At 41.6% G+C, this 27,542-nt stretch overlaps 1 protein-coding gene across 2 annotated transcripts in view; it reads right to left on the reverse strand.

The window, feature by feature from the left end:
• Positions 1–5,494: 5,494 nt before the first annotated feature.
• Positions 5,495–27,542, reverse strand: part of LOC124776594 (P2R1A-PPP2R2A-interacting phosphatase regulator 1-like) — a 66,589-nt gene continuing 44,541 nt past the window's right edge. For both annotated transcript variants that reach the window (XM_047251654.1, XM_047251653.1), the window contains exons 5-6: positions 15,566–15,730; positions 5,495–7,331 (exon numbers count right to left, since the gene is read on the reverse strand). In XM_047251654.1, coding sequence (XP_047107610.1) covers positions 7,103–7,331; positions 15,566–15,730 — 394 coding nt within the window. In that variant the 3' untranslated portion in view covers positions 5,495–7,102. The remainder of the gene's footprint in view (positions 7,332–15,565; positions 15,731–27,542) is intronic.

Genomic DNA, 27,542 nt, shown 5'->3' on the forward strand with positions numbered 1-27,542 from the left:
GTGCCCAGGACCATTGTCAAATAAGTCCATGTAAACTGAAAATGTCTTGGAAATGTTAAATCTAATCATCTTTCTCACATGACTAACAAATTAACTAACAAGGACTATCAGATTATAAACTTAAGTGCATAAATTTATCAACAAATATTTTTTCTAACAGTTGTGGAAAGGTTCCTCTGCAGTTCAGTTACAGAGGCCAATAAACAGAATCTGTTGCAGTGGTTTTCAAGGCAACTGTTGTCCACAAATCACTGATGCCAGAATGAATGTGCAATATGGTCTAGAAAGGTTACAGTACTGGTTGTAAGTCAGTTCTACATACCCAATAACCCAGCACTGATTATTCACTATACCTCAGGAGGAATGAAAACACTTTCTTCAGTGAATAAGATGACAGTGCATTACATAATGGGACAAAATGGAGTGACAGGAAGCAGGTGACAAGATAGTGAGCTTCTAAACTTAATGTCATTTCTTTCTCTCTCTCTCTCTCTCTCTCTCTCTCTCTCTTTCTCGAGGTCTCACTTGTACTAATCACACAAGGTCATTATTTACTCTTACTGTCTGAAATGATGTGCTTTGCTGTGCATAAACAAAATGTCCATACGAGGCCAAATGTGCCTTTATCCCCATCCATTTCCCATTTGCTCGACAAATTGTAGAGCTGTGAAGTCAGGTGGCACACCATCTCATTTGTGGATGGTTTTGGAGAGAAGCTGACTCGCAAATGCAGCTTACATACTGTGCTGCCTATAGTAATATATTATTGACCAACAACACACATCTTACCCATTTATACAGTACCAAAGCACTGTTGCTTTATCTGAAATTGCAACAAAAAATTAATGTTCGTACCTACATTCTCTATTTATTACTGTGTGTACTCTTTCGACACATTTCACTTTAGTTTCTTCTTTCTCATATTCTACTCTCCCCAGACCTTAGTTCCTTTCCTTATTTCGCTTTGTCTTTCTTTCCTACATTCGTAATGTTCTTTACTGGATTCACACACTGGTTTCATAACATCTCCATTACTCAATATTTACTTATTCTGATTAGAGTCTAGGCACACACTCGTTGTTCCGTAACCTTTTCTTATATGGTACTACTCGTCTCTACTGTGGAGAATTTTCTTTGAAGTGCTCTTTCTTGTCAGTTGTCTGTGCAAACTCCACCCAACTACTCTGTCTTGTCTTGTCTTGTCTTGTCCTCTATTACTAGTACACCCTTTGTACAATAAGTAATCAAGAGGAGCAAATAAAAAAAAAATCAAATCAAATCAAAACTTCATTACTGTGAACTGTTTGATCCACTGTTTCTCTTATTATATGTTCCTTGACCATAGCACATTATAAAAAGACTACAGTGTTCTGTTCGAGGTGGTGGTCAAAGAATTCCTTCAGCTAGTGGCTGTTTACATATAGTCTTCGTATTGCTAAGTTCAGTCAGTCAGTCTCTTATTCATTAGATTCTTTAAAATGATAGCATTCGTGTAAATTTGCTTCTGTCAGAACTCTTTTTATTCCACAGATGTTTGGTTATGCTGTTGATAACTATCTACTCTGCCATGTTTCACAATTTACTGGCCTGTTGGGTGAGCTTTCAGATAACCTGAAGTAAGAGGAATCTCTTAGACTGCATCCTTGGTGTAAACAGTCAGGAGAATAATGGTATGGTACAGCTTAACCATTAATCTTACAAGAGCAATTCCAAACTCTGGTCTGCAGGGGAAACACACTAACGCACTGCTGAGCACAACATGCTCATTTTCAATGGCTGCTTCACAACCTGTATCACCTGGAGCCTTCCCTCCATCTCCAGCTTCTCTGAACTGCCTACATACCCCGACAGGCAAAAAAGTTCACAAAAATTCAGATTTATTCTTCAGCATCAGTTGCTCATTTTTACGTGGATGACATGTTTCAACCTCTCTGGATCACTGACAGACCTATGTAATTCCACCTGCAACCTGTTATGTCTGTGACAGAACCTCATCTGAATCACATATATAAAAATGTGCAACTTAAACTGGAGAATAAATGGGAAATGTGTTAAATAGCAAGACAGTTGCTGTACTCTCATGACGAATGTGAGTTATAGTGAAAGTCCAAATAGTTTTGAGAATGGATTAATAAAAAGTAGAGAAACATTAAGATGGTAGTTTTAACACTTCAGGTGTTCTTTGTAGTATCCCCCTCTTGACTAACATGCACAGGACATCCCTACAACCATGTTAAACTGTCAGAAAAGCACTTTGGGATGATGCTCATCTCACATGTCACATTGTCTTGAATGTCAATTACGTTGTCAAAGCACTGACTCTTTATGTGAATTTCCATATTTTGTCATACGTTTGTATTTGTAACACCAAGTCTCATCATCCACGAAGTTTTTTTTTTTTTTTTTTTTTTTTTTTTTCACAAAAGAATTGCTCATATTTTGCACTTCAATCAATTCACAGCCAATGTTCATGCATCATTTTTGCTCCGAAGTCAAGTTGTGCAGAACAAACTCTGCACAATTTTCTCTTCTTCAAAGCATTCCAGAGAATGTCTTTAACATCTGATTTAGAGATGATGTCCCATTACAATTTGTGATAATGTAGACACACCAGGACTGTACATCCAAGGCTTAACACTGCCTGCTCACAACTGATTTGCTGAATGTACACCTGTTGTTTACAGTTGTTTGTTCAAGCTGTCACCATAGTTACTAATATGCCAAGAATAAAATCAGTCTGGCCTTTTTGAATGGATGGTTTAGATAGGAAATATCTGTGCAACACATCCTTCGTTTCCGTAGTTGTCCTGCCCTCAATCTCTCCTAATGCTTTGCAGTCGCACCTTCTTCCCAAGTCCCCCCCTCCCCTTCTTTTGTTCTGTCACTCCTTCCCAATCCACTCCTCCCACATTGTTGTTGCCGTCGTCATCAGCCTGTGCTGCATGAACTCATTGGTTCTGGTGCCCGTGTGTAACACTTCTATCCCATGCATCTGAAGCCTCACCCTTAAAAGTTCCTATCTTGTACACGTGATGCGGGGCGCCAAGCCATCAGCCACCCTTCCCCAACCCTTCTTTCCACTTCTGCCTCTTTTTGCTCCTCACCCCCGCCTACCTTTCAAACTGCAGTCCCAGCACTGTATATTCAGCAGACACAATGTAGCTGTACAGGTGTGGAGGCATATGTGTATGTAGGTGTACTCTAGCTCAAAGAAAGGATTCATCCAAAAGCTAGCAGAATTTCAGTTTTTGTTTGTCTACCTGTCAACAGCTCAACATCTCTAATGTTCAACGAGTTATCACCGTTACTTCTGAATTATTTACCTTCAACCAGAACTTTCCACACCTTATCTAATTATAGTAATCCAGAGTTAATGTCCATTAATTATCAGTATGAATAGGTTAGCACTAGTCAATTTGTTGTTAGTACATTTTACAGAAAGCACCTGCTTCTGCCTATCGGTGGATAACTTTTCATATCCCTGAAAGCTCCCCTTCACTATTTGATTTATTGGGCATACAATGAATAAATCCCTCACACTTATGAATGAGCTCTGCTGTTCTGGCAAGTGCAGCAGCACTGCAGATAGTTGTGACAACTGTCAACTGAGTACTTAGCACATTTTACAGCTTGGGTTCAGTGCCATGCTGTACAGTTATTACTGAACAGCTCTACCATGTAGATTAATTTTACCACAAGGGATCAGCTAGAAGATGTCACCACTGTTCTGCTAAGAACTTTTACAATGGACAGACTAGGGGCCTTTCTGACATACATGTAAAAAAGTTATCATCTTTGAGGAAAAGCTGTATTATTATAGTGCTGGCTGAAGCAACATTACCTTACACAAAACTTATCACCCTGTCCCCTTTAAGCATGTGTGTATCTTGTGGGGCATAGGGGGTGCAAAGATGAATGAGTGACGGGGTAAGTGGGAAGGGAGGGGTGATGGAAAAAAGAGGAAGGGGAGTGAGGGGGAAAAAGAAGGAAGGGGGAGAGGGAAGGTTGGAGGGGAGGGGGAGAACAGGAGCAGGAGGGGGGAGAGGGGGTTATGGGAAGGTGGTGTCAGGAGAGATGGAGAGGAGATCTGAATATTGACACTTTTGTCAGACAAACAGAATGAATAATTCCATACCATTCAAAGATAAAAAAATAATTCTCGTGCTTGAATATGCTCTTCTCCACATCTCAGTCTTTACACCCAACTTAATATAGTGTTAAAAGAACTTATCCATATAAAAACACTAGACTCTACACGATTTATGGTCCATGTCAAAAGTGCTTTAACAAAATTATACAGCACTGTAAGAGAATACTAATGTTTAATTCTTTTAATGAGCTGTCTGAGTGTCATAAATCCCACTATTCCAATGAGATCAGTGAATCAAGGATATATATCTACATATATACTCTGCAAGCCACCGTACGATGCATGGCAGAGGGTATCATGTACCACTACTTGTCATTTCCTTTCCTGTTCCACTCGCACATACAGCAGGGGAAAAATGACTATCAGCCTCCATATGCGCCCTAATTTCTCATGTCATATCTTTGTGGTTCTTAAGCGCAAAGTATGTTGGCAGCAGTAGAATTGTTCAGCCGTCAGCTTCAAATGCCGGTTCTCTAAATTTTATTATTTAATTACTTATTAAATATTTTCTAACAATCTCAATATGTAGCACAAGTAATTTTTACTTTTTAAGTGCCACACTTTTCAATGTCTAATATTATTTTGATGCAGTTCTGGGCCAGATTATTTAACATAATTGGAAAATTGAAGTCAGGGGAGACAGTTGGAAAATTTCTTCCATAATTTATACTAGAGATGTAGGCACTCATGACGATTTGCAAAGCTGAAAACTTATTTTGTGGAGCCAATAATTTCCAGATCAAACTACATTCCAGCAGTTTTCTAAATATGGCCACACACACACACACACACACACACACACACAGTATAAATTGTATAAAACATACTTTTACTGAAAGATAAATCACAATATAAGAAGCGAAGTTATTTTCTCCTTAAAAGTTCTGTATATTATGCAACTATTCTACACTGTATTTTACATATTTATATATGACACTGCCATATTTACAATGTTTGGGCACTAAAGAATATATGGCACAATAAATGCTGAACATGGCACATAAGATTCGAGATTTTTTTTTTAATTACATCTCAGGATGTAAAATAACATGTTGCAGTCTAACACTTTAACATGCTAAATTCTCTATTTCTGACTTGTTAATCATTCTAGTACTGCAGCAAAATACAGTCAATAAGTATTGGTTCCAAATATCAACCAAGAACAATGTGTTGGGTACTTTTATTCTCTGGCATACTAACATATATTTGTTTCATCTTTTTGTGATATTGCTAAAACAGGACATACTGCATTCTCACAATATAAGAACAAACAGAACTGAAAGTAGACAAACGTTACCAGGTCAGTTTAGTTCTACTAGGCCACACAGATGAATGAAAAGCGGATTTGCAGAAAATAAATTACATGTATTTAATGGAGCCAAACATAAATTTTTTTAATGAATACTGGTGCCTACCAGTGGCACATAATCCTTTCCAGCCCATAAATAAAATTTCAGTTTCAATATAACCAAACACAGTACTCATATACAAACTTTTTTAATTCCAAAAGACACAAAAATAAATGGATGTTCTTGCACCTGGTGATATTCACATGACATTGCAGATTCAGAACTCACAAGATATCCCACAGAATGCCGCATAGTAGACTAATTTAACAAGAATTTCATAATTTTCCTTTTGCTACTTTGGTAACTGTGTGTCAAAAAATTAAGAACTCTGAGAACTGTATATTAGATAGATTAAAATATTATGTTCACGCACACAATGAAGATTTTTTTGGAAATATTTGCACACAGTGTAACAAAATTCAGTTTGCTAAACAGAGACTGGAAGCCTTGAATTATCTGTGTTTATGAACTGCAGAAACCAATGGAAGGATGAACACAGTTGATGGGCAGTATTTAATAAGTACTTACATGCAGTAAGTATTTACTAAATACAGAGAGAGAGAGAGAGAGAGAGAGAGAGAGAGAGAGAATCTTGCTTTTTACATTTAGACAGCATACTTAAATGGGGTACAAGTCAATTTCCTAGATTCAGGTTAAGTCATCATGTTCACAACTGCAAATATACAGATCTCAAGCAACATGGATGTACAGAATAGGAAAGAGCCAAAGTATAATGCCTTTAAAAGAATAAATGAAACAGAAATAGTTAAGTGTCTGAGAAGAGTGTGATGTATTAAATGCTGTATGCTGCATCACAAGTGGCCAAGTTATGTTTGGTATTACCGATTTTACTGGATCAAACATAATAGCTAACATAAAAATTTTATAAATATATATTTTTAAATACAGTTGCCTAGTTTTCAAAACAATGAGAAACTGTTTAAACACTTCTTGACATCTTTGAAACTGCACACAGGTCCTTGTAAGGGGGCAAAAAAGAATGGATCAGCAGTTGTTAGTGTGCAGAAATTTTTCTTTTACTGCTACATAAAAAAAAGTTTGTGTACAAACTTTCACAGACAGACATTAAATCTAAACACAATGCATCAAAACTGACTATAACGCCAGCATAAAAAGCGTCACTGAAAAAGACTTACATTAAAGAGTACACTGAACTACACAATGATAAATACTAATTACATATTTAAAGATACTTAAAAACACAAGTCATACGAAATATTTTAATACATAGGAGAAATGAGGTATTTCCACTTTTCGAAGAGGATTATTACAAATAATACAGCAACTGCTACCAGGTTTGCACAGGAAACAACAAAAATTAATCTCTGAAGCTTTCCTGGTATAGCAGATACCCCTCTCATTGGCAAGATACATAGAAAAATCTTTCAGTCAAAAAATGCACTACAGAACTTTTAATTCCTATAGTGAAACACGAAACCCCAATGAACTGGTTTTTGTGTCTTCAGCATATTCGTCTGGCACAGTTCAAGTGACAGACAAAAAGCTTTCAACGAACTGAAGTGCTGGGAAGCTGTGCAGACTAGAAAATGGGAAAAGAAATGCAGTTTAAGGCAAGTTTGGATTAGCTAGGGTTCTTTTCCCCAACTTGAGTCATGATCTGGTCACTTTTGCTTGGGTCAGGTGTTCTCTCCTCTTGCATTGGTTCATCATTAATGGAGGCTGCAGGACGTCCTGGTGATGGGCTGTCAACAGGCCGGAATGTGAAGCCAGGAGAGTCAGCACTAGATAATGATTCTGGAGTGCCCACTGAACTCAAGGAACCTGGTAATGGACTTGAGGAAGCATCCATTCTGCAAAATAAAGTTTACTTGAGAAAAATGCCCCACTAAAATTATATGCTAGGCTTATTAAGATTGTTGCACTCATTGCCATGCACTAAAGTTACACAATCATCTAACATAATTATTGTCAATAGCAAACAAGCTAAAAGTGTTATGATAAGAGCACTTAATTTGGTTACAAAATAAGAATGGTACTGGGGACTGCCTAACTAAAGAAATTATTAATGAAAGAAGTAAACAAACATTTAAGTTTAACAGGAAGTGGAATATGAACGACTTTCACTACTGGGACAAGAATAGCAGAAACAGCACTGGTATTGATCAGCAATTATTGCAAAAACTTAGAAAACCTGGTTTCACAACCATTATACCAGATGTTTCACATTGTAAGTATGTGTGATACCTCTATCCTAACTGTGATGGTAGGAAGGAAAAAAGTGTAGTGGCAGGCAATAGGGAACTATAATCCAAACAATTAAAGGAATAATACAACTACAGATGATGATAACTGCATGAGATTTGTTTTATATCTTACTTTTGTATAATATCCACCTGCAGTTAAGTGTGGGTTAGGGGGAACTCAAACTTTTAGTCAGTCAGCATCTTTATCATAGACCTTGTGCTTTCAGATTCTTGTATTCTTTGAATGTGCAATGCATTTTTACCATTTACTTCAATTTCATGAAATTTCTGATATGAGAAGTATCTTTTTCTGCAATGTGTTGTCTTAATGTTCAAAACTCTCCTGAGAACGACCAAGTTTACTGCTCAAGTATTAAATTTATTCTCCACAAGCCAATATATTTGGTGTATAGGATACATATTGCATCAGTATAATTTTACCACCTTTCTTTTTCATTTCCTGAGCTCAAACTCATAAGTTTACTGTCATTTGTTTGAACATGTCCACTCAAATTACATGATGCTTTATTTTTGAATAAGCTATCCCAAATCAGAGCCTACCAAATCAAATGACAACTGGTGCAGTAGCTACGGATTTCACATTTGGCAATGATGTAGTGTTGTCACAATCTATACTCACCACAGGAACAACAAACTTAATTTTTAAAGTTCATTTCACTAATTCATAATTATTTAATTTAAAATTTATTAGTCACTCAATCAGTTCCTGTCACAATAAGCAGATCACATACTGTCCTAGAATAACAGTTTGCTGATGTGTGAGAAATGAAATACTTGAAAGCATAATTCGAAACAAAAACATTTAAAAATTATTTAATGTCAAAATATGTATTTTCACAAACATAAACTTACTAATGTTACTAGAACTTTGGTAAGACTAAAATGAGGAAGGAAGAATTTTTGCATCAAAGCTAACACACAAATTGTACACTATCTGCTGCAGATGGAAACCAATCAAGAGGAGCAAAATATGTATAAAATTTTATTTACTCAACAGTACTATGAAAAGGACAGACTGCTGTTCATCACATAGAGAAGATGCCGAGACACAGACATATACAATGAACAGACTGTTACTATTAAACATGTAAGGTTTCGAACAAACAGTCCTCCTTTGGAAATAGATGAGTTGGGCAACAACTGCTGGAGACTTTGGACTGTGTGTGTGTGTGTGTGTGTGTGTGTGTGTGTGTGTGTGTGTGTGTGTATATATATATATATATATATATATATATATAAAACTTACCAAACAAAAGCGCTGGCAGGTCGATAGACACACAAACAAACACAAACATACACACAAAATTCTAGCTTTCGCAACCAATGGTTGCCTCGTCAGGAAAGAGGGAAGGAGAAGGAAAGACAAAAGGATATGGGTTTTAAGGGAGAGGGTAAGGAGTCATTCCAATCCCGGGAGCGGAAAGACTTACCTTAGGGAGAAAAAAGGACAGGTATACACTCGCACACACACACACATCCATCCACACATACACAGACACAAGCAGACATTTGTAAAGGCAAAGAGTTTGGGCCGAGATGTCAGTCGGGGCGGATGTACAGAGGCAAAGATGAAGTTGAAAGACAGGTGAGGTATGAGCGGCGGCAAATTGAAATTAGAAATTAGCGGAGATTGAGGCCTGGCGGATAGCGAGAAGAAAGGATATGCTGAAGGGCAAGTTCCCATCTCCGGAGTTCTGACAGGTTGGTGTTAGTGGGAAGTATCCAGATAACCCGGACGGTGTAACACTGTGCCAAGATGTGCTGGCCGTGCACCAAGGCATGTTTAGCCACAGGGTGATCCTCATTACCAACAAACACTGTCTGCCTGTGTCCATTCATGCGAATGGACAGTTTGTTGCTGGTCATTCCCACATAGAACGCTTCACAGTGTAGGCAGGTCAGTTGGTAAATCACGTGGGTGCTTTCACACGTGGCTCTGCCTTTGATCGTGTACACCTTCCGGGTTACAGGACTGGAATAGGTGGTGGTGGGAGGGTGCATGGGACAGGTTTTACACCGGGGGCGGTTACAGGGGTAGGAGCCAGAGGGTAGGGAAGGTGGTTTGGGGATTTCATAGGGATGAACTAAGAGGTTGCGAAGGTTAGGTGGACGGCGGAAAGACACTCTTGGTGGAGTGGGGAGGATTTCATGAAGGATGGATCTCATTTCAGGGCAGGATTTGAGGAAGTCGTATCCCTGCTGGAGAGCCACATTCAGAATCTGATCCAGTCCCGGAAAGTATCCTGTCACAAGTGGGGCACTTTTGGGGTTCTTCTGTGGAAGGTTCCGGGTTTGAGGAGATGAGGATGTGGCTCTGGTTATTTGCTTCTGTACCAGGTCGGGAGGGTAGTTACGGGATGCAAAAGCTGTTTTCAGGTTGTTGGTGTAATGGTTCAAGGATTCCGGACTGGAGCAGATTCGTTTGCCACGAAGACCTAGGCTGCAGGGAAGGGACCGTTTGATGTGGAATGGGTGGCAGCTGTCATAATGGAGGTACTGTTGCTTGTTGGTGGGTTTAATGTGGACGGACGTGTGAAGCTGGCCATTGGACAGGTGGAGGTCAACGTCAAGGAAAGTGGCATGGGATTTGGAGTAGGACCAGGTGAATCTGATGGAACCAAAGGAGTTAAGGTTGGAGAGGAAATTCTGGAGTTCTTCTTCACTGTGAGTCCAGATCACGAAAATGTCATCAATAAATCTGTACCAAACTTCGGGTTGGCAGGCCTGGGTAACCAAGAAGGCTTCCTCTAAGCGACCCATGAATAGCTTGGCATACGAGGGGGCCATCCTGGTACCCATGGCTGTTCCCTTTAATTGTTGGTATGTCTGGCCTTCAAAAGTGAAGAAGTTGTGGGTCAGGATGAAGCTGGCTAAGGTAATGAGGAAAGAGGTTTTAGGTAGGGCAGCAGGTGATCGGCGTGAAAGGAAGTGCTCCATCGCAGCGAGGCCCTGGACATGCGGAATATTTGTGTATAAGGAAGTGGCATCAATGGTTACAAGGATGGTTTCCGGGGGTTACAGACTGGGTAGGGATTCCAGGCATTTGAGAAAGTGGTTGGTGTCTTTGATGAAGGATGGGAGACTGCATGTAATGGGTTGAAGGTGTTGATCTACGTAGGCAGAGATGCGTTCGGTGGGGGCTTGGTAACCAGCTACAATGGGACGGCCGGGATGATTGGGTTTGTGAATTTTGGGAAGAAGGTAGAAGGTAGGGGTGCGGGGTGTTGGTGGGGTCAGGAGGTTGATGGACTCGGGTGAAAGGTTTTGTAGGGGGCCTAAGGTTCTGAGGATTCCTTGAAGCTCCGCCTGGACATCAGGAATGGGATTGCCTTGGCAAACTTTGTAAGTAGTGTTGTCTGAAAGCTGACGCAGTCCCTCAGCCACATACTCCCGACGATCAAGTACCACAGTTGTGGAACCCTTGTCCGCCGGAAGAATGACGATGGATCGGTCAGCCTTCAGATCACGGATAGCCTGGGCTTCAGCAGTGGTGATGTTGGGAGTAGGATTAAGGTTTTTAAGAAGGATTGAGAGGCAAGGCTGGAAGTCAGAAATTCCTGGAAGGTTAGGAGAGGGTGATTTTGAGGAAGAGGAGGTGGGTCCCGCTGTGACGGAGGACGGAACTGTTCCAGGAATGGTTCAATTTGGATAGTGTCTTGGGGAGTTGGATCATTAGGAGTAGGATTAGGATCATTTTCCTTCGTGGCAAAGTGATATTTCCAGCAGAGAGTACGGGTGTAGGACAGTAAATCTTTGACGAGGGCTGTTTGGTTAAATCTGGGAGTGGGGCTGAAGGTGAGGCCTTTGGATAGGACAGAGGTTTCGGATTGGGAGAGAGGTTTGGAGGAAAGGTTAACTACTGAATTGGGGTGTTGTGGTTCCAGATTGCGTTGATTGGAATTTTGAGGTTTTGGAGGGAGTGGAGCTGGAAGTGGGAGATTGAGTAGATGGGAGAGACTGGGTTTGTGTGCAATGAGAGGAGGTTGAGGTTTGCTGGAAAGGTTGTGAAGGGTGAGTGAGTTGCCTTTCCGGAGGTGGGAAACCAGGAGATTGGATAGTTTTTTAAGGTGGAGGGTGGCATGCTGTTCTAATTTGCGGTTGGCCTGTAGGAGGATGCTCTGAACAACAGGTGTGGATGTGGGAGAGGAAAGATTGAGGATTTTTATAATAAATAATAAATAAAATAAAAATAAAAATAATAAATAATAAATAAAATAAAAATAAAAATCCTCAATCTTTCCTCTCCCACATCCACACCTGTTGTTCAGAGCATCCTCCTACAGGCCAACCGCAAATTAGAACAGCATGCCACCCTCCACCTTAAAAAACTATCCAATCTCCTGGTTTCCCACCTCCGGAAAGGCAACTCACTCACCCTTCACAACCTTTCCAGCAAACCTCAACCTCCTCTCATTGCACACAAACCCAGTCTATCCCATCTACTCAATCTCCCACTTCCAGCTCCACTCCCTCCAAAACCTCAAAATTCCAATCAACGCAATCTGGAACCACAACACCCCAATTCAGTAGTTAACCTTTCCTCCAAACCTCTCTCCCAATCCGAAACCTCTGTCCTATCCAAAGGCCTCACCTTCAGCCCCACTCCCAGATTTAACCAAACAGCCCTCGTCAAAGATTTACTGTCCTACACCCGTACTCTCTGCTGGAAATATCACTTTGCCACGAAGGAAAATGATCCTAATCCTACTCCTAATGATCCAACTCCCCAAGACACTATCCAAATTGAACCATGCCTGGAACAGTTCCGTCCTCCGTCACAGCGGGACCCACCTCCTCTTCCTCAAAATCACCCTCTCCTAACCTTCCAGGAATTTCTGACTTCCAGCCTTGCCTCTCAATCCTTCTTAAAAAACCTTAATCCTACTCCCAACATCACCACTGCTGAAGCCCAGGCTATCCGTGATCTGAAGGCTGACCGATCCATCGTCATTCTTCCGGCGGACAAGGGTTCCACAACTGTGGTACTTGATCGTCGGGAGTATGTGGCTGAGGGACTGCGTCAGCTTTCAGACAACACTACTTACAAAGTTTGCCAAGGCAATCCCATTCCTGATGTCCAGGCGGAGCTTCAAGGAATCCTCAGAACCTTAGGCCCCCTACAAAACCTTTCACCCGAGTCCATCAACCTCCTGACCCCACCAACACCCCGCACCCCTACCTTCTACCTTCTTCCCAAAATTCACAAACCCAATCATCCCGGCCGTCCCATTGTAGCTGGTTACCAAGCCCCCACCGAACGCATCTCTGCCTACGTAGATCAACACCTTCAACCCATTACATGCAGTCTCCCATCCTTCATCAAAGACACCAACCACTTTCTCAAATGCCTGGAATCCCTACCCAGTCTGTAACCCCCGGAAACCATCCTTGTAACCATTGATGCCACTTCCTTATACACAAATATTCCGCATGTCCAGGGCCTCGCCGCGATGGAGCACTTCCTTTCACGCCGATCACCTGCCGCCCTACCTAAAACCTCTTTCCTCATTACCTTAGCCAGCTTCACCCTGACCCACAACTTCTTCACTTTTGAAGGCCAGACATACCAACAATTAAAGGGAACAGCCATGGGTACCAGGATGGCCCCCCCGTATGCCAACCTATTCATGGGTCGCTTAGAGGAAGCCTTCTTGGTTACCCAGGCCTGCCAACCCGAAGTTTGGTACAGATTTATTGATGACATTTTCGTGATCTGGACTCACAGTGAAGAAGAACTCCAGAATTTCCTCTCCAACCTTAACTCCTTTGGTTCCATCAGATTCACCTGGTCCTACTCCAAATCCCATGCCACTTTCCTTGACGTTGACCTCCACCTGTCCAATGGCCAGCTTCACACGTCCGTCCACATTAAACCCACCAACAAGCAACAGTACCTCCATTATGACAGCTGCCACCCATTCCACATCAAACGGTCCCTTCCCTACAGCCTAGGTCTTCGTGGCAAACGAATCTGCTCCAGTCCGGAATCCTTGAACCATTACACCAACAACCTGAAAACAGCTTTTGCATCCCGTAACTACCCTCCCGACCTGGTACAGAAGCAAATAACCAGAGCCACATCCTCATCTCCTCAAACCCGGAACCTTCCACAGAAGAACCCCAAAAGTGCCCCACTTGTGACAGGATACTTTCCGGGACTGGATCAGATTCTGAATGTGGCTCTCCAGCAGGGATACGACTTCCTCAAATCCTGCCCTGAAATGAGATCCATCCTTCATGAAATCCTCCCCACTCCACCAAGAGTGTCTTTCCGCCGTCCACCTAACCTTCGCAACCTCTTAGTTCATCCCTATGAAATCCCCAAACCACCTTCCCTACCCTCTGGCTCCTACCCCTGTAACCGCCCCCGGTGTAAAACCTGTCCCATGCACCCTCCCACCACCACCTATTCCAGTCCTGTAACCCGGAAGGTGTACACGATCAAAGGCAGAGCCACGTGTGAAAGCACCCACGTGATTTACCAACTGACCTGCCTACACTGTGAAGCGTTCTATGTGGGAATGACCAGCAACAAACTGTCCATTCGCATGAATGGACACAGGCAGACAGTGTTTGTTGGTAATGAGGATCACCCTGTGGCTAAACATGCCTTGGTGCACGGCCAGCACATCTTGGCACAGTGTTACACCGTCCGGGTTATCTGGATACTTCCCACTAACACCAACCTGTCAGAACTCCGGAGATGGGAACTTGCCCTTCAGCATATCCTTTCTTCTCGCTATCCGCCAGGCCTCAATCTCCGCTAATTTCTAATTTCAATTTGCCGCCGCTCATACCTCACCTGTCTTTCAACTTCATCTTTGCCTCTGTACATCCGCCCCGACTGACATCTCGGCCCAAACTCTTTGCCTTTACAAATGTCTGCTTGTGTCTGTGTATGTGTGGATGGATGTGTGTGTGTGTGCGAGTGTATACCTGTCCTTTTTTCCCCCTAAGGTAAGTCTTTCCGCTCCCGGGATTGGAATGACTCCTTACCCTCTCCCTTAAAACCCATATCCTTTTGTCTTTCCTTCTCCTTCCCTCTTTCCTGACGAGGCAACCATTGGTTGCGAAAGCTAGAATTTTGTGTGTATGTTTGTGTTTGTTTGTGTGTCTATCGACCTGCCAGCGCTTTTGTTTGGTAAGTTTCATCATCTTTCTTTTTAGATATATTTTTCCCACGTGGAATGTTTCCCTCTATTTTTTATATATATATATATATATATATATATATATATATATATATATATATATATATATGTATATATATATATGTATATATATATATGTATATATATATATATATATATATATATATATATATATATACGGACACATATGCACGTTTTCCATTTCCAAAGGACTTTTTGTCTGAAAGCTTAAATATTTGCCAGTCCTTGCTTTGTACTTGTCTATGACTCAGTGCCTCCTCCATGCAGTGAGTAGTAATAGATCCTTTTCACAATATTGTTGTTATTCCAGCCGGGACTTCCCATCATTTGATTTTATTTACTCATATTGTAAATCTCAATTTATTTTTAAGTTGTAAACAAGTCTATTTGTATACATTTTTTTAAACTCTTCAGAACTACTGCATTATTACTGCAGCTGTAATAACTTCTAGGCAGAAATCAGAAATAATGAACAGTCACAAAAAATGAAGCAATTAATAAAGAAATACATATTACACAACAAGTACCTGTATAAGCTATAAATTCTTTGTCTAGCATTAAAATTAATCAATAAATTCACTGAAATACAGAGGTGACAGAAAACCAAATGTTTTCACTCCAGCAATGCTTAACTGTTGGAATTATTACCTGTTATTCTGAGTCATTAGAAGACCAGCTCTCTCAGTTCCATAGTAACTGGGCCTTTTGGCTGGTGGAGGAACATAGGGATCAACCTTTTCATCCTCTATTTCACATTTGCGTTTCACAGGGCCCAGTGAACTAGCTCGAACAGTATTAGGACTTAAGCTTCTCCTGCAAAAAAAATACTCTTATTTTAGAGTCTCACAGCGTGGTATATTCACACACAAACTAAGAAATAATTCAGGAGCAAACAATGCATGGCTGATGAGAAAATCTAATTAAATACAACAGATGAACGAGACAGACAAAATGAAATAGCACAAACAACTGAGTGGAGATGCAGTCTTGTCGAACTATGTCATTGTCCCTCAGGTTACTTACCATATTTACTCGAGTCTAAGCCGCACTCAACTCTAAGCCGCACCTGAAAAATGAGACTTGAAATCACGGAAAAAAATGTTCCTGAATCTAAGCCGCACCTGAAATTTGAGACTCGAAATTCAAGGGTAGAGAAAAGTTTTAGACCGCACCTCCAAATCGAAGCAAAGTTGGTCCATTGTAGCATGAGAGACAATTTAGATCGAAAGGATGAAGATACAGCTACAGTAGTTTGGTTCGAGTCGTAAGCTTAACAGTTAAGATTTACCAAGTAGCCATTGCTATGTGTCAGGCACTCCGTTCGTATTTATATGGGTACCCTTCCTTTTTCACGTGCTTCGTCTAGTTTGAATCGATTGCTTATTTTGCTTTGATCTGATAAGTGCCATTCTCTTTGTTATAGGTGTTTACGCCACTCTAAGCTCAAAATGCATTATTGTACTGTGTCATGCATTGTTTGTCGCATTCTGATAATGAGTGTTTATGACCTGTAGCCGCTCGCGGCATGGCTTGCTTTTGTGCGTGCTACTGCCGCTTACAATAAAAAAAAGAAAGGAATGTTCTCATAAGTGAAACAAAAGCAATAGACTGCTATTTGTTGTTACTTACACTGCTGCTTTCTTCGATAATGATCAACAAGAACCGAATGATAGACTGCGTATGATAGAAGATGTTCTGAACAAGAGTTTAGCGAACATTTTTCTCCGTTTGAAAATCTTTGCAGACGCCTCTTTAGCACATTACATTCTGCACAGAAATTAGAGACATTTTAGATTTAAGAATTTAGTCAGTTGCTGTGCTTCATTTCTGACTGTATCACTATTCAGCATAAGAATAATACGAATTTAAATATGACATGATATGTATATTCTTCCATGTTTGCTGTTGTCTTACTCTAGTTTCGTAGTTTATTAGGCAGACAGGACTTAAATGAGATGGCAGCAAACACTAAAGAATACACGGCATAATGTTTACATTCTTCTACATTCTCTTTTAATTTATTTGCTAACGCAGAGGTTTTGGTGCCAGTATTTATCTTTGTGCCTGCAAAGCATCCCTGTGTAGCACTACATATATTCGACGGCAGAAGTTAGTTGTGGCGGCACCTACCAACATTTTTCAGAACTTCCACTTGATTCTAAGCCGCAGGCGGTTTTGTGGTTTACAAAAACCAGAAAAAAAGTGCGGCTTACATTCGAGTAAATGCGGTAATTGACTCGGACTACCATTCTAACTGTGCAGAAGTGAATACGTTTAATCAGGTAACTGTGTTAGAAAGGAGAGAGATTTGGTAATTTTTTTTGTAAATATTTCGAAGAAATACTTGGTTGCCAGGGGCAACTCACGGATCAACATTGGAACTTACAAGTGGGTACACATTGCATAGTGCCCAAAAAGCGATCTAATGAAAACAAGTTAATAATATTCTAGATAACAAAAAAGATAATAAGAAATTTTCACAACCACAAGACAAATAATCACGGTTGTCCACACTGCGACAAGCACTGTGGTCATTATTCAAAAACCACACACGTGCATATCAATTATGAAATGGAGGAGTTTGTGGAGGGTTTGGCATGGAAGATTAATGACAGGATAGTAGCAGGCAGACCAAATGGCATCAGTTAGCTTAATGTGATGATTATGGGGGCATAAGTTTTCATGGCACATCACTTCAGCAGAACATTGCCAGAGCAGCAGCCGCCTGCCACAGTTGCTCAACATGATGCACCAGCTTTGCCTGTGCAGTAAACAGCAGTGTTCACAGTTCACATTCTACACATTGAGTGAGCTGCGATTTTGTCAGTTTAGCACTTTTTATTTTTGTTATATCCTAGCCAGTAATGCCACCCGAGCCCACTGCCAAAAGGTTGGCAGCATCAAAGTCCGGACGCCGTCCGCATAAGCAGCGCCAGCGAGACAGCAAATCGCCGCAAGTCTGCGCGCGCCACCGCTGGCTTCTGGGTTCTTAAGTGCTGGAGTCGCGAGCGCTAGGACAGTTCTGTATTCGCCGCTCAGTTGTATACTCGCCACCGAATTGTGTACTTGCTAGTCAGTTGTGTGTTCATCGCAGCAGAGTTGTTGTTTGTCGTCAGCCGACGCTGACCTAGCCGCTCCGACTCGAACTAGACAGATTTTGTAGACACGGAGTTCACTACTGTGTTTCTGTATCTTCGTTAATAAAGATAAGTACCGACTTTTATTTAATCAGAGTGTTTGGGTTTTCATCTTTCTGTTCACTGTTCCAGCGGACCGGTCAGCCCGCTATTAAAAGTGTGGCGGTGACTTCGTAAGCCGTTTCTACAGCGAATTGTTTGTCGCTACGAACGCCGCCACAAAACTGGTGACGAGGGCTTCCGAACTCGTGTGCAGGGCTGGTTCAACTTGTTTCTGGTTATACTAATTATAGCGATAAAATTTTGGGGGCTGGTTTAATTTGTGTTCACTATGTCTGCCGAATTACAACAGTTGATCTTGTTACAGAGTCAGCAAATACAAAGTCTGGTGGAAGCAATCGCCAAACAAGCGGCTAATCCTCCAACACAAAAGGAACAAGCACAGGCAGCACCCCCTTTCCGTGCTTTTGATGCATCAAGAGAAGAATGGCGAGAATATTTCGCGCAGTTGCAGGCGCACATGACAGTCTACAAAATCACAGGTACTGAGCGGCAGCTTTATTTAATTTCCACTGCAGGCGTGGAAGTCTATCGACTACTTTGTAAGTTGTTCCCGGAATCCAAGCCAGAAGCTTTAGACTATGACGTTGTTGTTAACAAGCTTGCTGAGTATTTCGAGTCGCGAGTTGATGTGGCAGCAGCCAGATTCAAGTTCTTCAGATTAAAGAAACTGCCACATCAATCTAATAAACAGTGGTTAACAGATTTACGGGGCCTCACCCGTCAGTGCCGATTTAATTGTGTGTGTGGAGCTTCCTACAGTGATGTCACGTTAAGAGATGCTATTACTCAAAACATTGCAGATTCTCGTATTCGTGCTGCCATCTTAAAGTTGCCTGACCCGTCATTAGAGACTGTGATGAACATCATTGAAGCCCAAGATACTTTTGACTATGCTGAGTGTGAGTTAGATCAGCCATGTATTTCTCAAATTGCCTGTGCTAAGCAAGTTATGTCATGCCCGCGGCCCCACCGGCAGAGTCAGACTGTAAACACTAGCCGGCCGCGTCATGTTAAACACATTCGTCAGCCGCGTGTGCAAAATAATAGAGTTAAGTCTTGCCCTAAATGTGTTCTTGCTCATCCTCGTGAACGTTGCCCGTTAAGAAACGCGGTTTGTCACTTTTGTCAAAGGAAAGGACACATCCAGACTGTTTGTTTGCGTAAACGCAAGAACAATTCTAGTGCTGCCCAGCCCATGGATATTCATGTTCTTCAAAGCCAGCCCGCCCAGAAGGTCACGTTTAAAGACTCTTCCACGGTTCGTGTGGGTAATAAACTTGTTCGCAATAATTCACCCACCCAGCCCTCTGCTATGCGACCCAAGCGTAATTCAAACGCTGTAAAAAGTAATGTACAGACTGCAAGTGAAGCGGGCGTTGTTGTTCCACCCGCCCAACCCACGAGTTGTCGTAAGCAGCGAACACGCGCTAAACGCGCTGATTTTGTGTCTTCCGCCTCCACTGCACCGATCCAGAGACAGTGTAATAAACTATTTGTGAAGCTACGCATCCAGGATAAGACCTTCAATTTTCAATTAGACACTGGTGCGTATGTGACTCTCATAAATAGTGCTACGTATGCGGCTATCGGCCGCCCTAAACTTTCAGCGGCAAAACATTCTTTGGCTACTTATAGTGGAGAACAAATTCCTGTGTTAGGTGTATGTAGCGTGCCAGCCACATTCCGTGGCAATACCAAAACAGTTTCATTCATTCACAGTGCTCCGCGCTACAGACAGTGTAAACATTTTCGGATTAGACTGTTTTGACTTGTTTGGCCTGTCTATCCAGGACAATGTGTTGCAAATTAATTCTGTTGTTGTTCCTCAAGACAGCATAACCGATTTGTGTAAATGATACAGTGACATATTTAAAGACGAACTAGGTTGTGCTGCGAACTTTGCCGCTCATATTACGTTAAAAGATAATGCTCAGCCTCGATTTTGTAGTGCTCGTCCAGTGCCTCACGCCCTCCGGGCACCTGTAGAAGATGAACTTCATCGTTGGCAAAACAACGGTGTTATTCAACCCGTTTCAGCGAGCCAGTGGGCTTCTCCCTTAGTTATTATAAAGAAACCGTCTGGCAAGTTAAGTTTGTGTGCTGATTTTAAGTCGACAGTTAATCCTCAGACTGTCATTGATTCTTTTCCTTTGCCTAGACCGGACGAGCTGATGGATAAGTTAGGGGAAGGTCGTTTCTTTTCCGAAATTGATCTCCGTGAAGCATATTTGCAACTGCCCCTCGACGAGCAATCACAACAGTATTTTGTCATCAACATGTCGTTGGGGTTGTTCCGTTTTCTGCGTTTGCCTTTTGGTTGTGCGTCAGCTCCAGCTGTTTTTCAGCGTTTTTTGTCACAACTTCTGGCTAATGTGCCATCGTGTTGCAACTATTTAGACGATATTGTTGTGTCCGGTCGGACGCCTGCTGAACATTTCCGTAATTTGGAGTGTTTGTTTAAAGTGTTGTCTCAGGCAGGCCTACGTTGCAACATCGATAAATGTTCATTTTTCCTTACGGAGATGGAGTATCTGGGACATGTTATTAATGCTCAAGGCATTCATCCCTCCCAGTCACATTTAGCAGCTATTCGTGATTTGCCCGCCCCTCGCAATCTGCATGAATTGCAAGCAGTTCTTGGCAAATTGACGTATTATATTAGGTTTATACCTAATGCATCACAGATTATTGCACCGTTGCATCGTCTCCGCCGTAAGAATGTTCCGTTTGTGTGGTCAGCTGATTGCCAATCAGCCTTTCAGCAGCTTAAAGAGGCTTTATTGAATGATCGTTGTCTGGTCCATTACGACCCTAACAAGCCTCTGGTGTTGGCTTGTGATGCCTCTTCTTTCGGCCTCGGTGCTGTGTTGTCTCACCGAGTCGGTAACACCGAACGTCGTATTGCGTTCGCATCTAAATTGCTAAACAAAGCTCAGTGTAATTATAGCCAATTGGACAAGGAAGCGTTGGCTATTGTGTTCGGTGTCACAAAATTCCATCACTACCTCTATGGTAGACCATTCTATTTAGTAACAGATCACAAGCCCCTGATGTCACTGTTTCATCCGTCTAAACCAGTTCCTCAGCGGACAGCTCAGAGACTACAACGTTGGGCTCTTTTGTTATCACAATACCAGGATGAGATACTGTATCGCCCTACAGCTCAGCATGCAAACGCTGACGCGCTTTCTAGATTGCCGATTGCTGTGGATGATGTCTTCGATTCCTCTGACGACTCTTGCCATCAGATTGATGTCGATGAGCATCAATCCCTCCGGGATTTTCCGATTGATTATCGTCAGGTGGCACGTGAGACAGCTACGGATCCTCATCTGAGTTTACTATTACGTTTTGTTCAACGTGGTTGGCCGTCCAAGGCAAAGGACATACTGGATCCTGTGGTTCGTCGCTATTATCCGCAACGTCATCTGTTGTCTGTTTCGCACGGAGTTTTGCTGTTACGCACCGAGAATGACCAGCTTCGTGTAGTGGTTCCCCAAGTGCTCCAATCCTAGGTCCTCGACTTGTTGCATCAAGGTCATTGGGGAGTGGTCCGCACCAAGCAGCTTGCCCGCCGTCATTGTACATGGATCGGCATTGATAAGCAGATTACGCAGATGTCTATAGATTGTTCGACGTGTGCCGAACACCAAGCTGCTCCGCCTCAACGCTATTTTGAGTGGGCACGCTCTGCCGGTCCCTGGCAGCGAGTACATATTGATTTCACTGGTCCATATTGGAATTCTCGTTGGCTCATCGTGATAGATGCATTTAGTAATTTTCCGTTTGTTGTGCCCATGCAGTCTACAACGTCTGCACAAACTATACAGGCATTGACTTCAATTTTTTGTATTGAGGGTCTTCCAGAAGTTTTAGTGTCTGACAATGGTCCACAATTTACCTCTGCTGAATTTGAAAGTTTTTGTTCTGCCAATGGCATTCGCCATGTTCTTACTCCGCCATTCCACCCTCAATCGAATGGTGCAGCGGAACGTTTTGTACGCACATTCAAGGATCATATGGACCGCCTTCGTGCTACGCACTCTCGTCAGCAGGCCCTCATCACGTTCCTGTCATCGTACCGGACCACGCCACGCGACGGCCCTTCGCCTGCGGAGCTTCTCCACGGCCGTTGTCATCGCACCCTACTACGGTTGTTGCACCCCCCGGATCGACCCGCCGCTTCTGAGCATCGCACGCGTTTTCAGCGCAACGACGCCGTTTTTTTATCAGAGTTTATCACGGTCGCCGTCGTTGGGAACGTGGTACCGTGATAAGTGTCCAGGGTCGTGGTTTTTATACTGTTCAAGGTGCTACTGGGGTGCACAGGAGGCATCAGAACCAGTTGCGCCGCACTGGTCGCCCAGATTCTGCCACCAACAACAGTCTCCGCCCCGGTCTCTTCTGCTACGCCTGCGGCCAGACCCCTCCCCCGCCGTCGACGCTCGCCATGTCATTACTCAACGAAGGTGCGGCGATTTGGGGGGGAGGAGTGTTATATCCTAGCCAGTAATGCCACCCGAGCCCGCTGCCAAGAGGTTGGCAGCATCAAAGTCCAGACGCCGTCTGCATAAGCAGTGCCAGCGAGACAGCAAATCGCCGCAAGTCTGCGCGCGCCACCGCTGGCTTCTGGGTTCTTAAGCGCTGGAGTCGCGAGCGCTAGGACAGTTCTGTATTCGCCGCTCAGTTGTATACTCGCCACCGAATTGTGTACTTGCTAGTCAGTTGTGTGTTCATCGCAGCAGAGTAGTTGTTTGTCGTCAGCCGACGCTGACCTAGCCGCTCCGACTCGGACTACACAGATTTTGTAGACACGGAGTTCACTACTGTGTTTCTGTATCTTCGTTAATAAAGATAAGTACCGACTTTTATTTAATCAGAGTGTTTGGGTTTTCATCTTTCTGTTCACTGTTCCAGCGGACCGGTCGGCCCGCTATTAAAAGTGTGGCGGTGACTTCGTAAGCCGTTTCTACAGCGAATTGTTTGTCATTACGAACGCCGCCACAAAAATTTTATTGTTGTGCATTCGGGAACTTACAGGATTAGTCACCAACATTTGTGAGTGAAGAAACTCAGTGAACATTGAGTTTAAATAATGAGTTTGGAGTTAGTAGTGTATGTCTGTGTGGACTAGTAAAATGGTAGCAGGTAGGTTATTTGTGGAACAGAACAGTGAGGTTATGTAGGAAAACAGTGAATCATTTAACAAGAAATTAGAAGAAATGCTAAGGAATTTAAAGGGAGCCTTTCAAGCCAAATTAAACTTTAATATAAATACAGCCCTTAAAGTACATGGGAATGATATTAAAGTAGAACTGAATTTAAGTATTGACGAAAAAATTAGAGGAAGCTATTAAAGCACAAGATGAAAGTAGTAAGAAATTTGAAGATAACCTTAATGGAAAATTAGAAGAAGAGCTTAATCCAAAATTGGAAGGTACAATCATTGTTCAAGAGGATGCTACTTTTAAAAAAGCTAGAAAAAAGTATCAACCAAAAGTCAGAGGCTACCATTACCGAGTTGGAAGCAATTAAATTGCAGGCAGAAGTATTTAAAGAAGAGTCAATATCGATAGTTAACATACATGAAAATAAAATTACTGCTATGGAGAAAGAATTAAATTATTTGCCCAAAAAAGCACAAATGGATATTAATGCACAGTGTGATTTAGTGAGGAATGAATTACATAATGAAGTCATAACAAAGTACAACCCGTAGACAACCAAATCTCAGGTTTACAGGAGCAGGTCGAAATGTTAGAGCAGAGAAAATTATTAAATGAAATTCTGAGTACCCAAGCAATATCGACTGGTTTGGAAGAGACATTACAGAAGCTTGTAAAACAAGAAGTACTTGATACAGTTGAATCTATTAGTACTAAAACCAATTATTTGGGACATGCTGTAGATCACAGAAAGGAAACGCAGAAATTGTGGGACGCCTTGGAAATTGTAAAAACGGAATTTAGAACTAATGAGACTAATGATAATGTTGGTGTCTCTTGTGAGTTTTTTGAGGGTATTCAAATGGGAAACAGACTAAATTTTTCCAAACAGTTTAAAAAGTTCACACCAGATGGGGACGTGGATCCGGTACATTTTTAAGGATGTTCTCCAGATCATCATCAAAAAGATGGGAGGACTCCAGGAAGACAGATTTTACACTTAGTTATTTAGTTAGTGATTCAGCAGAATTGGCGAATGCCCATTCTGAAGATTTCAAGTCCTGGGAGGATTTTCAGGAAAGTTTTAAGAGGAAATATTGGTCTCCTAGCAAACAAGGCATGTTACTACTGGATTTAGTTGACCCAAAGCATCAAAATAGTTCTTGGAGTAGCTATAAAAGGTACCTGGAGTGGTATCTGATGAGACTGAAATATTTAGATAACCCATTAGAGGAACCACACTTGGTAAGGGTGTTAATAAGTCAACTGCCACATTACATGCATAAAAAAATTTGGGATAGAGGCTGGACAACTGTGGATGATTTACTCAGGGATTAGATACCCTCAACAAGGAACACAATGAAAATGTTCGTAATTCTAATCGAAACAAGGGCGACAAAGATGGTTTTCAAATTCATTTGCAAAGAACAGAGAAATGACTGTTGCATCAACGACAGATGTAATAATCCGAGTACAACTATCAATAATAATATACAGTCAGAGGTATTACTACCCACTCCTGTTAATAATGTGGATAATAATGCGGATCATATGTCGGAGTTAATAAATATGTAATAATAGGCAGTTATCTGGTAATTATAACGGAAAACATAAAATTCCTGGGTTGAGGGCCAAAATCCAGAATGTGACCAATCCATAGTTGGCCCTAAAATACATAACTTAGTGGCCAGTGCAAAACACAATTCCAATAACGAATCGTTACTAGAGGAGGAGGAAGGGGAAACCATGAGTATCCTCACAAAACCTATTGTGCTAGGAGAAGGCAGATATATACATTGATTCAGGTACTAAAGTATCACTGATATCAGAAGAATTATTACACAATATAAAACAGAAACAATTAGATCCTACACTACCAGTTACTGGAGTGTGTACTACTGTAGGTATTACCAAAATAAAAAATAAATCAATTAAGTCTGAGATAAGAGTCTCATAAAGTTGGTATGGTTTCAATGTATTCAGCCTTTATTGGATGTCTCAAATATTAATTTAAGCGTATACTCTTGGGAATAGACTGGCTGCTAAAATACAAAGGGATTTTAGATTTTCATACAGCTAGTCTGTCATATGAAGTTGGTGCTACGTGTATATTAAACTCCTCCAAAATAAGCCATGAAGTAGTTACATGTAATACGGTCATACAGATGTTAGTCACAAAAGCAAAAGTACTAAGCAAGGAAGCTTACAAATCTAAGATGTTAATGGACGATCAGAAAGTGGCAGTGTGTCATACTCTATCAAACTCCAATAAGTCAGAAGTTATAGGAGATTACATTTCTCCCTTTGATATCAAGACTAACAACCCATTCTTTTGCAAACCTTATACTGTGCCTTTAAGATTTGTAGTACAGGATGACATTAACAAACTGGTTGATAATCAGGTGGCTGAACGGACTACAGGCATGTACAACCCATTAAAAGTGGTTAAAAAGCCACAGGAGGTGAATGTTTAGTTTCAGACACACATACACTTAATAAACACACAGAAATGGAAGGGGATAAACCTGTAAGTATCAGTGAACTGTTAGCCAAATTAGAGCAGACCCAGTATTGTAGTTCAATGGATTTACTGTCTGTAAGGAAGCTCCAAGGGGAGAAAAAAAAAAAAAAAAAAGCAGCAGCAGCTTTCTCATTTGATGGAAAATCTTACCAATTTGGCATCTTATCTTTTGATTTGAATATCTCTGTGCCAGTCTTTATTCACACTCTGGATCAAGTGTTAGGATGAAGATTACAATAAGAGCTACTCATAGAAGTTAATGATACTCTGCTGGTGTCAAAAACATGGGAAGAATATTGTACACTATTAACTAAAACCATAAGAAAGTTTTATGAAAAAGGTATTACAATCAAACTAGGGAAAAACTTAAGTTTTTGGGACACTTTGGGAGGAGGGGGGGGGGGGCGGGGGGGGGGGGGGGAGGAGGGGGGGGTAAATGGTATAAAGCCAGACTTCGATAGGGTAAGAGTTGTAAAAGATTGTCTAGAACCACAGAATGCTAGGCAATTACATTCATTCCTAGGATTAGAAGGGTTTTATCATCGTTATAGACCTGGACAAATTATGAATGACCCCCACTTAATAAGTTTGTTGAAACAGAAAGCAAAATGGATATGGAATGATGGCACAGCAGAAGCATTTGGTAATATCAAGCAGACACTTGTGAAACCACCTATTTTGAAGCATCCTGTGATACATGAACCTTTCAAATTAGACACAGATGCCTGAGAATATGGTACAGTCATGGAATTATCCCAAGGAAAAAGGGACCTGGAAATAGGGGAGCACAGAACAATTGCTTTCACAAGTAATAGTTTAAGTAAACATGAGATGAATTACACAGCTACAGAGAAGAAACAGCTTGCTATCGTTTGGAGCATAAAGAAATTGCAGGCATTGATTTGGGGCTCGAAAGTAGTTAAACATACTGACCATCAAGTATTAGCCTTTCTCATGGAGAGCATACTACTATATTACCACATGATGAGGTGGGTTGTCTTTTTACAGCAATTTCCACTAGAGATAAACTATATAAAAGTATCGGAGAACCAAGTTTCCGATGTATTCTCTAGGCTACCATTAGGTAAGAACAATATGAAATGTACAATGGGCTCTGGGATGATATTCGAAATTAATTTCTTAGGTATTAGCTTTGCCAATGATGAGGTATGCAATTTAGCTCTCAAGATCATGCAAGAAATAAAAGATGATGACTACTTCAGTGAGAAATGATGATGAGGTCCCATACTCCGAGGAGCATAGGGGACGATGCGGGAGACCCGCACTGCTGTACTAGGCAAGGTCCTAGTGGAGGTGGTTTACCATTGCCTTCCTCGGACCATAATGGGGATGATGATGATGATGATGATGATGATGATGATGAAGACGACACCACAACACCCAGTCATCACGAGGCAGGACAACTCCCTGATCCCGCCGGGAATCGAACACAGGACCCCATGCGCGGGAAGCAAGAACGCTACCGCAAGACCACGAACTGTGGACTCAGTGAGAAATATCAAAAGTGTAAAAATGGTTCCCTGGTGCCATCAGAACAACTTTCATGGACAATAAAAAAATGATATTTTATTTTGGAAATTTACGTGCTCCATGTTGGATATTATGCATGTCTCAGTATGCTGAGGACAAATTAATATGAATCATACACAAACGTTATGGACATTTTGGAACACGTAAATGCACACAACATGTGAATAAATTTTATTATTTTAAAATTG

The sequence above is a fragment of the Schistocerca piceifrons genome, chromosome 2 (genome assembly GCF_021461385.2).
Source record: "Schistocerca piceifrons isolate TAMUIC-IGC-003096 chromosome 2, iqSchPice1.1, whole genome shotgun sequence".
NCBI classification, from domain to species: domain Eukaryota; kingdom Metazoa; phylum Arthropoda; class Insecta; order Orthoptera; family Acrididae; genus Schistocerca; species Schistocerca piceifrons.